The sequence below is a fragment of the Grosmannia clavigera genome (genome assembly GCF_000143105.1).
Source record: "Grosmannia clavigera kw1407 unplaced genomic scaffold GCSC_160, whole genome shotgun sequence".
Classification (NCBI taxonomy): Eukaryota; Fungi; Ascomycota; class Sordariomycetes; order Ophiostomatales; family Ophiostomataceae; genus Leptographium; species Leptographium clavigerum.
The window spans coordinates 468,924-478,962 of NW_014040779.1; the positions used below are offsets into that span (position 1 = coordinate 468,924).

The following is a 10,039-nucleotide window of genomic DNA, read 5'->3' on the forward strand; positions in this document are numbered from 1 at the left end:
CAGTCAGCCTTCTTGCGATCTCCTTTGTTCAATGACGCTACAGTCGTCCTTACTTGTATGGGGGCTGCAGCCATATACATATGCAGAGATGTCTGTGTATCGATGGTGTTTATAGTCGACGGTCCTCATTGACGGGACAGCCAGCGGCTTGTCGGCGCCAGGGGCGACCAGCTTGGAATTATCTGGCAGTAGGGCAGCCATGGGATAGTCAAGGGTGGAGTAGCTGGCCGAGTTGCTGGAGGCCTCTTGAACGACGAGCTTGACCCAGGCGTCGTCGTATTGCAGGATGAGGGCGTAGATGAGGGCGAGGACCCAGTCGCGGACGAGGCCGGCGGATAGGCGCATGTCGAGCACAAAGATGCACGCGTCGGAGATCACGTTGACCTCGGGGCCGCTGCGGATGGGTCCGACGTTGACGGTCGGCCGGGTGACGATGGCTGCGGCGCCGGGGCCCATGATGGCTTCGATCACGTGACGCATTTCTCGGCCGGATGATCTGGTGAGTAAGGCCGCCAAACAGGACGACCGGCAGAGCTTCGATCGTCAGCCGGTCGCCCGACGAGCTCGACGATGCTGCCCGCACAAACGCATGCAGCTGCTAGACTTGGCCATCCCTGTCCATATCGAGCTCCTGCACCAGGAGCGTCTTGGCGTCGATGGCCTCCATATCGTACTTGGAGGAAGATGGAAGTCAACTCCGATCTGATTTTACCCTATCTGTTAATAGCCATATACACAGACAAAGCGAGGCTGCTTCAATTTGTCCAAATGACGCCATGAGAATGGTAAGCAGGAGCACTCGCAGAGAGCGCCTGAAAGGGAAAATGTGACAGCCAACACGATGCTCACTGAGGAAAGAGTCGGCCCGTGAAGGCATGGTGCGAAGACTGGGTTTAGCGTGCTGTTGTGCCTGAAGGCAGCATTGTTCCCCGCACATTTTACTTCCACCAGCATTATTTCTATCGTACGGAGTACATGATACTAACCGCTAAGAAAAACTCTGTTCTGTCCTTTGGCCAGAAGTCGAAAGGAAGTTTGCCAAGACAACCGGGCCTACCCACGTGCTTACCGAGATGACACATGGAATCCATATTCTCTTGGCATTTTTGACAAGGCAAGCAAGATACGGAAATGCGGCCGATATACGTCAAAGTCCCCTGAACCTACTGTTTTCTTCCTTTCCGTACTGTGTGTTTGACAGCTGACTCCAGTTCTTCTTGGTCGTTCGCCGAGATACGGCATTCGCGAAAGGCCTCTTCGATACAGGTTTGTCCTGCTAGTTGTGTGATATGGATTCGGTGCAAATTCTATGACTCGTACTTGTGCCTCCTCTTGCCACCCGCAACCACACTACTGATCCCTGTGAGTGACGAGGCAAAAATCAACCCCTTGGAGCTCTGAACGCAGGGAAGAAAACCAGCACCCACAGAGGTGTGAGGGACTTTGGTTTGTGATAATTTTTAAATTCAGCTGTAACGTGCCTGCAGTAGACGAGAACGAACCACACAGCGTTTATGTACTGGTTTCAGGCCTCAAATTGTAGCTCTCAGTGACATGGGTACTTCGCGTTCAAAAACAGACAAACAGCCTTGGACCTGTCAAATCATGTCGTTTCTCATGTGGCGACGAAAAAAGGAGACCCTGTCTGCGTGCTGCCCTGGGATAGACCTGTTTGTGTCATTCCACGGAAAGCAGACCGACCCATACAAAGCCACGAGACCGGTGAAACCATTCGATATCTGAGCAGGTGTCGGTGTTTCCAAAATGGCATCTGCAGAGGAGCATGGACATTTAATAAAATTATTAAAGCAAAATCTAAGCCGTGAGCATCTTACCCGGAAGGGACGACTAGATGGTCATCCTTGTTCGTGGTGCTTGCAGTGCTTGTGACGCTTGTAGTGTCATTGAGCGATGAGTGCACCTCATACGACCAGGTTGAGTCTTTCTTTGCTGGCGTCTTTCCAGAAATGTCGTAACAGTCGAGGACGCCAGAGCCATGTGGCTCAAGGATGTCCGGCTCGTCGATGCAGACTAGTGTTGAATGACATGCAGACTCTGCACGCCTCAGGTTTTGGGCTTGAGAGAGTGTCACAAGAAGCAGGAAGACTATAGCCTGCCAGATGGCTCTGAATAGTGTGACTGACATGGTGATGCACTGAGCAAAGAAGTTTCTGTCGAAAGTGAAGTGTGCTGCTAAGGTCAGACTCTGTAGACATGTAGGGGGAAAATGTGCTTTCCCCCATGGATATATCTTATACCTTTCAATGACTGCTGCTGGTGATCTTCACCAGGAGCTCAATAAGACGTCAGCGAAAAAAACGCTGTAACTAGATGGACTGGAGAGACATGAGAGAGACATGAAGGAACAAGAAGAAAAAGGGGGATGGAGGTCCAGGTGAGACAGAGAAGAGAAACAAAGCGAGAGACAGGCCCAGAGACAGGAGGAGAAACGAGCAAGAAAACAAGTAGATGAACAAACAGAAAGGATTGACAGCCGGTAATATGGGGTTTCCGAAAAGGGAAATGGGGAATAGCAGCAGCGAATGTTGATGTAAGTGGAGGGACCAAGCTTTTCTGACCTACCAGACACGGATAGGATGTTTATGTTGGCGTGAGAGTAATGAGTTGGCTGCAACGGAGGTTGGGAGAGAAAATGAAAAAACGAAGTTCGATGGGGAAATGTGGGGAGAAGAGAGGATTCTGGGGAGAGAGCAGAGAGAAGAGAAGCAGAAGATGCGGAGAGGGAAGAAGATCCCGTGACTGAGAAGGAGACAGGGCCGAAGCTGTTTGGCCGCGGATTTTTTATTTTCCATGGCACCGTTTGCCAATGAGCCGGAGATTGTTCTTGTCGTTCCTGTCGCTCCTGTCGTTCTTGTCGAGGTGGCTGTGGTCGTCTGTTGCGGCATCGTGTCGCTGCTTCCTAATTAGGCAATTAAGAAAACAGACCGATTTCCCAGCTCGAACGGTGGATTTGCAGACGGTGACCTAATAGGCGAGTTCGCAGTGGAGCCATTTCAGGCTAAAGCACAAAGGGCAATGACCAGCGAGGATGGTTGGCACGCAGCTGTCTTCCAAAATGCCTTTGTATGCTCCGTACTATCACTATCCCAATATGCACTCGCTTTGCCAGAGGAACGTCGTCGACAGTGACTAAGGCGATGTTGGATAAGATGTACGGAGTACAGTGTCCACCGCCCACCGCATGCTAATGCCGCCAGCTTGCATGAAACCTGCAGGTCGTTGGCCAACAGCAGGAAGCGATTTGATTTTTTTGCGGGCTGGTTCCTCCCTAAAGAAATGCCGCTATCCAAGCTTGATCTGCTATCTCCAGTTCCCCTCCAGACGAATCCCGCGATCAGTTCTCCTAGGACACAACAAGGCACGCAAGCCGCCCCTTGCGCCAGCTATCGTCCGCCAAGGTCCACAATTGCGTAGTGCGTTGCTCGACTGCTCGCCGCTGAAATAGCGCAGAACCCGCTGTATTCTTGACCAGTCCTCTTTTTTCATCGTTTTTTTTTATGCCTTTCCTTCCTGGCCCCCACTTCCAGACGAGATATCGCAACGGAACTTTTCTTCTTCTAAGAATGACGGCCAAATCTATCGACTTCTCCCTTGCAACGGCCAACTTCTGAACCTTTTGGACTTCCTCCTCTTCTTTTTGGAAGGGCCTTGGAACGGCGAGCCTGGGACGGCCGCAGACGGGCTTCCCAAACGGCAACAGACGAACAGACCATCGCTGGTTCTCGTTTACGTCTTTTGCGCTTCCCACCCTCTACCATTCCGGTCGAGCCGCCAACCAAGACCTGTCTTATCTGCCCCGACCGCCGGCGGGCGACTTGCCATGGTACACACCAATCTCGTCAGCGCAGCGGTGTCCGCAGCTTCTTCCAATTGGCCCTTCCGTCCTCGGGTCGCTTCGACAGGCTCATTTCAGTCTGGCGACATCACCCCTACTTTTGATCCCTACGAGCGCGCCGATCCCTCGAGCAGACAACGATCTGCCGCGTCAGTGCACCGACCTTCCATCAGCAGATACCACACCTTCCCTACCTCCCCTCCCAAAGCTCCGTCCGAAAACACGACGCTGGACGATGGCGAAGAGGCGTCTTCGGGAACAGGCCAGCTCGGTCGTCGAGACACACGCCGCCGGGGTCATGGCCACGGCCGGAACAGTGGCCACAGCAGCCCGGGAGAGGTCACGCCCTTGCCGCTGAGACAGGTCGGCCTGCTGGCGATCCTGAGCTTGGCAGAGCAGACTGCCCTCAACTCCATTGGGCCCTACCTACCCACCATGGTGTCGTCCTTTCCCGAGATCCCCAAGGAGCAAATGGGCCTTTATGTCGGTCTCTTGGCTTCGGCCTTTGCTATGGCGCAGCTGACGACCAACCTGTTCTGGGGCTACCTTTCCGACATTGTCGGCCGCAAGCCCGTCATTCTGACCGGCTCCTCCTTGCTCATGCTCTGCTTCGGCCTCTTTGGCTTTTGCACCCGCTACTGGCAGGTCGTCGTCATCCACATCGCCATGGGCCTGCTCAACGGCAATGCTGCTGTCGTGCCCACCTGCCTCGGCGAGGTCACCGACCGCACAAACCAGAGCAGCGTCTTTGCCTGGCTCCCCGTCATATATTCCCTTGGCTCCATCACGGGGCCGGCGCTTGGCGGCCTGCTCGTCGCCAGCCCTGGGGCGAAATATCCCTTCCTCGGCCCCAATATTGCCGGCGCCGTGCTACTTGGTCTTGCCGTCACAGTGCTGGCCATATGGTTCGACGAGACGCTGGAAAGCGTCGGCGTCGGGCAGAACCAATCCATCTCGGCCAGCCTGAGCCGCTTCTTCTCTGAGCTCTCCCCGGCAAAGAGCGCGACAGGAGAGTATCCCGAGACCGAAAGCCTGCTCTCTAGTCCCCAACAAGGCGACGATCCTGTGAGCAGCAGCGGCGACAGGGCCAGCAACGGTGGTCTTAAGAGCTCCAAGCAGGTGTCCGTCTTCCGCCAGCTTCTCAACTACAAGACCGTCCTCCTGCTACTCACCTATCTCGTCTTTCAGCTCTCCAACATCAGCTTCAACAGCCTGTATCCCATCTTTGCCTCTGCCGCAGAGCCGACGGGCCGCAATCTGCCTCCTGAAGAGATCGGTCTTCTCCTGTCCTTTGCCGGACTTGCCACCATCTTTTTTCAGATTCTCGTCTTCCAGTCCTTACGCACGAAGATGGGCAATCTCGGCACCTACCGGGTCGCATTCTTTGGCCTGGCAGTATCCGGACTGGTGATGCCGTGGGTTGGGCACAAGTACGACCGGCCATTGTTCGGCATCGCCAGCGGCGAGTGGTGGTTGTACGGCGAGATGGCTGCCGTCTTGGTGGTCAAGAACATCTGCGCCGTCGGTGGATTATCCAGCGTGATGCTCTTGGTTCGTTGTTCTTACATACTACCCTCTCTTGTAGGCATACTCTAACACGTCGCCCGCGTGCACAGATCACCAACTCGGCCCCTTCTAATGAAACACTTGGAACGCTGAACGGCATTGCGCAGACGCTTTCTGCTGCCGGCCGCAGTGTCGGACCGTTTGTGTCTGGCGCACTTTTCACGCTGTCGACTCGGCTTCGTCCGAAAGGAGAACTACTGGCCTGGTGGATCTTTGGGGGCGTCGCGGTGTTCGGCTGGCTCGGCGGTCTGATGGTCTCGGGCCGTGGCCTCGAGAGTGCGGATTGGCAGGAAGATGACGAAGATGACGAGCCAATAGACGAAGAAATAAACTAGACGTGGAACCGTTTGGATACTGTTTGGATAGACTGAGTGGCAACTGGGAAGTCATCTGGCTGTTTTACGATGTAACGACATTTGATGGTGGCGAGGAAGGATTCTCGGATTCTCTCTTTTCTTTTCCAATGTATTTTCTTCTTTCTTGGATAGATATTGCAGAAGCACGAATCAGCAGGGGACAATGGCATCTGCAGACAGCATGACTGTTCTTCTTAGCCGGCATAGCAGCCTGCTCAACTGACGGACACTGGCCAATCAGCTCCAGCGGCTAACGGGCGGCCCACCCAGTCCGAGTCTAGCTAAGCTAAGCCCTACTTAAGGCTGACCTGCCTGGCTTTTACCAGGATGCGCCCTGTAAGCACTGCAGCAGTCAGTGGTGGCTCACGCTGAAATCTCACTCCATCGGCATCGGCATCGCCAGGCGCTGATTGGAGGCAGCAGACGCTCTATACGACCAATCTGACATGCATGCGATGTTCGTGTCATGTTCCTAACCAGATCACGAAAGCTGCCTTACTTCGGCTTTCGGCATTAACTGTCTTGTCCTACCCGTCCCATCCGGACAAGTCTTCTGTCCCAACAGCTTGGAACGGCGAGAGACACGAGCTGCCGTTGCACCACCGGTCCTGCCCGGCCTTCTTGACATCTCTTTTCCATCAGCAATTTGTCGGTGGTGGCCTCCCAGACTGCCTGATACTGCAGAGCGCCTGTCAGCATTTCTGTCGGCGGAGCCTTCCGGCTGGTCCGTCATGTCCGAGAAAGGTTCTATTGCGTGCAGCCGAATCGCCACCCACGGATCCCGACGACAAGGTGGCTCGATCTGACCGGCCCACAGCTTCAGCAGCTCATGACGAATTCCGACCGCGATGACTTGTCTGTCACTCATACCACGTTATCTGCCTGTAGCCGCTGGCTCTTGGGTGACGGAGAATGTAGCTGATTCTCGCATTCGGTTCCATGGCCGAGTCTCTTCTAAGCAGTTCTATCTTGATTATACATCCTTAGTATTCACGAGCCCCCGTGCCTAGTCCGTCAGCGTAGAGGACCTCCGCCTCCTTAGGCTCCGTCTCTCCACGGGCCATTCCGAAATATGATTGGCTTCGGCGGTCGTCTTTCCGAGGGCGCAGATGCCTGGAGCCTGCTCAGTCTGTTGCTGCTGTCATCAACGTGTCAACGAATGACGTCGCGAAAACCACCAATATACTCACGGGGAGTCATTGGGACGTGTACTGCGAAGCGGATACGGCTCGTCCTTCTATATCTATCAGAGGAGGCCACCGTCCATTTTACTTTCAACATCCCACAGAACTCATCGTCACAGTTAAAACAAAAACACTTTTCAGACAAACAGCAGACATGTCTTCACGCTCGAGTCAGAAGGGCTCCAGCAGCAGCTCGCATTCGGGAGGAAAGAAGGCACGGTCCTCGCAAGTGCGTGCAAGCAATACATAACTTATCTGATCCCCCTCATTTACTTACATGTTTTTCTGCCTCATACAGAAGTCCATCAAGCAGCTCATTGAGTCCCTCGAGACCCACCGCGTCAACACGCTGACGGAGCTGTGCCGTATCGAAGGAGCGGCCGCTGCGTGTGAGCATGAGGAAGACGCTCGTGCATTTCAGGAGCCGATGACGGCTGCCTGGGTCTACTACGTCGAGAGCAACCAGTTCCTGTCGGAGCTGCGCGGCCTTACACCTAGCTACCCCTTTAGTGGCGATGTGTTGGCCGAGGCCCAGCGTCGGGTTCGGAATGACCCAGACTCCAACCGGAGCTGGAACATGGCCTGGCTGTGTCTCTCCAAGATCTTCAACGAGTGAGCACGGCCCGTTTCCTTCTTCTTGTTCTGCTTATTGGCAGTTGGTGGTGGGGTTGCTAAACATTTAAACCTGCTCGCAGTGGCCTCATCTCCTACTACGCAACGTCTGAGGCGAGCAAGCCAGAGATGTGGGCGGGTTATGAGCCCACACCGGAGGAGTGCGCACAGCTGGCCCAGTGCTTCGAGTACGAGTGGACACAGGCAGTTACAACTATGCTGCGCCACTGGTCGGTACCTCCGACGTGCTATTGACGGCCATGTCTTGACGAGAAAGTATCGTGGAAATGTGGCGTTACTTGTATGATGATTGCGTGCAAACCACCGATGTCCATTTCGGGAATTCCTCTTACTATAGACATTACAATGCAAAGCAAATGTACTTGATCATCGCGGCATGAGTGCTCTTGAATGCCTGAACGTTGAGGCCACGATGTATTTACGACCAAGGGTTTCGCACGCGTGCTGTAGGGATGAATTGGCATTTTGGAGATTCAACTACGAAGTACAAATATCATCACGCCGGGGCCAAATCAGCCGAGAGTTCGGACACGAACGGAGGGAATGAATCCATTTTTTAAGCATATGGAAGAACATATACAGAAAACCTAATCCAACTTTCAAATGCACACCGGAGAAAAGGAGACGACAAAACCGACGGACAGGAAGACATGTACAACAGCGAAGAGAAGAGAGATTTAGGCATGCTGTTTGGCCTGTTGTTCTGGTCTGTTCAGCGGTTCTAGTCGCTTAGCTGGACGTGAAGGTCGAGTTGATGGGGCCAAACTTGATGTTGGCTGGAGCGGTATAATCGTTAGCATATGGATGGCCGAAGCGGAAAGACTCAAACTTACAGAAGATGACCTTGGCACTGGCCTGCTCAGACTCAACGGTGGCAGGCACGCCAGAGGAGGTGCTGCATGAGCCACGAGCGGTTCCTGCGTAGGTCGATTCGAGCCAAAGCATGTCGGAGTAGTGCTATATAGTGTTAGTTTGGACCTTTTTCGTTTTATCCCTTTTCTTTCTTTCTTCTTTCCCCCCAACTTACATCGTCCCAAAGAGACATGACCAGAACCATGGGCTTTGCAACTGCAGCGCCCATCTGGGCCATGCCGCCCTTTGCGTTGAATATGTCCTTGTCGCCAAAGGCAGCCTTCTGGGCCTTGCAGAATTTCGCGTTGATCTCGTTGCCTCCCGCGCCCTTGAGGGTCGACACCGAGTTGGGAATCACCTTGCCGTTCTGCACGTAGAAGCGCCGGATCGCCGACAGGCCGTTGCTGCTGTCTTTGATGAACTGCGTCACCACTGTCACCACCGACTTCGTGTCTACGGTCATGCCGGGCCCATAGAACTTGGTGTTGCCCTGGCGGTACGAGTTGAAATCACAACCGTCCGGATCGCACGTTCCGGCATACCGCGAGGACGAGTATGTGCCGCCACAGTTGTCGCCCTCGCAGCGCACCTGGCCGACGGTCTTGCACGGGTGCGCCGTGTAGGCTGTCGACATGGAGTTGGCCTCCCAGATGTCCATCTCCGAGCAGCACGAGCCGTAGCCGCCAACACCCGAGTTGGAGTCAGTAGTCGATGCCGTCCAGTTATCCGAATTGGCCACGCCGTTGATGAACTTGAGATCACGCGGGCACTGCGAGTCGCAGTAGCCTGTGCCATACTTGGCACCGGCCTTGTTATCCGGGTACTTGCTCATGCCACCGTCCTCATCCATGGACACGAAATAGAGAGCACCGTTCAGACCACAGCCCAGCTTTGACGCGTCCACGTCAAAGGTGAACTCATTACCCAGCAGGGTAAACATCTGGTACTTGGTCTCACTGGCCATCAAGTAGAGGCGAGCGCCAATGTTGGTGGCTGCGACGATTGTCAGCCTCATTTTCTTACCCTTTGGTGGTTGTAAGAATTGGTAACGTACCATACTGTCCCTTTGTGAGAAAGCTGATTGACAAAGCATCCGAGTTCGTCGTAATCCCGTACGTAGACTCGTAATTGGCACCTACAAAGAGCGTTAGGACCAACATATAAGAGACAAAGATTTAGAGTCCCGGTATCTTACCATCAACTGCACAGTTGCTTGTGCAAGTCTTAGAATCCGGACAAATCGACTTGTCCCATGTGTTCCCGGTATAGCAGTTGGTCGAGCTGCCGGTTTTATGCAGCCAGCGCCAATTGGCATCGACCACGACTTCGCCGTTGACTGCAGCGCATTGGCCCGCGCTCGTGCATTTCTTCCATGTCATCGTAGGGTGCGTCTCGGTCTGTTGAGTCCCTACCTGCTGTCCAGCTGCCAGAGCGGCAAAGGTAGAGAGGGCAACCAAGTTGGAATGCATCGTGATCAATGGCGTACAATGTAAGAGTGAGAATAGTTTTGAAATTGAACAACTGCAGGTTCAATTGGAAAGGTATGACAGGTCCAGCCCCGATTTGTTGAAGAGTGCAGAGGATAAAGAATA

General features: G+C 53.9%; 4 protein-coding genes across 4 annotated transcripts; 2 read left to right on the forward strand and 2 right to left on the reverse strand.

The window, feature by feature from the left end:
• Positions 1-3: 3 nt before the first annotated feature.
• Positions 4-480, reverse strand: CMQ_4988 (peptidase; the record flags this gene model as incomplete). The annotated part of the gene is made up of 1 exon (XM_014315924.1): positions 4-480. One exon carries the CDS (start codon positions 478-480, stop codon positions 4-6), a length of 477 nt encoding a protein of 158 aa, XP_014171399.1.
• A 3,361-nt stretch (positions 481-3,841) lies between these two features.
• Positions 3,842-5,757, forward strand: CMQ_4982 (major facilitator superfamily transporter; the record flags this gene model as incomplete). The annotated part of the gene is made up of 2 exons (XM_014315918.1): positions 3,842-5,407; positions 5,473-5,757. The coding sequence occupies 2 exons, from the start codon at positions 3,842-3,844 to the stop codon at positions 5,755-5,757; spliced, it is 1,851 nt and encodes a 616-aa protein (XP_014171393.1).
• A 1,359-nt stretch (positions 5,758-7,116) lies between these two features.
• On the forward strand, positions 7,117-7,829 carry CMQ_5032 (uncharacterized protein; the record flags this gene model as incomplete). The annotated part of the gene is made up of 3 exons (XM_014315968.1): positions 7,117-7,191; positions 7,261-7,574; positions 7,658-7,829. The coding sequence occupies 3 exons, from the start codon at positions 7,117-7,119 to the stop codon at positions 7,827-7,829; spliced, it is 561 nt and encodes a 186-aa protein (XP_014171443.1).
• Positions 7,830-8,324: 495 nt separating this feature from the next.
• CMQ_4971 (beta-cellobiosidase) lies at positions 8,325-9,916 on the reverse strand (the record flags this gene model as incomplete). The annotated part of the gene is made up of 5 exons (XM_014315907.1): positions 8,325-8,371; positions 8,429-8,552; positions 8,623-9,440; positions 9,502-9,582; positions 9,643-9,916. 5 exons carry the CDS (start codon positions 9,914-9,916, stop codon positions 8,325-8,327), a joined length of 1,344 nt encoding a protein of 447 aa, XP_014171382.1.
• Positions 9,917-10,039: the final 123 nt, after the last annotated feature.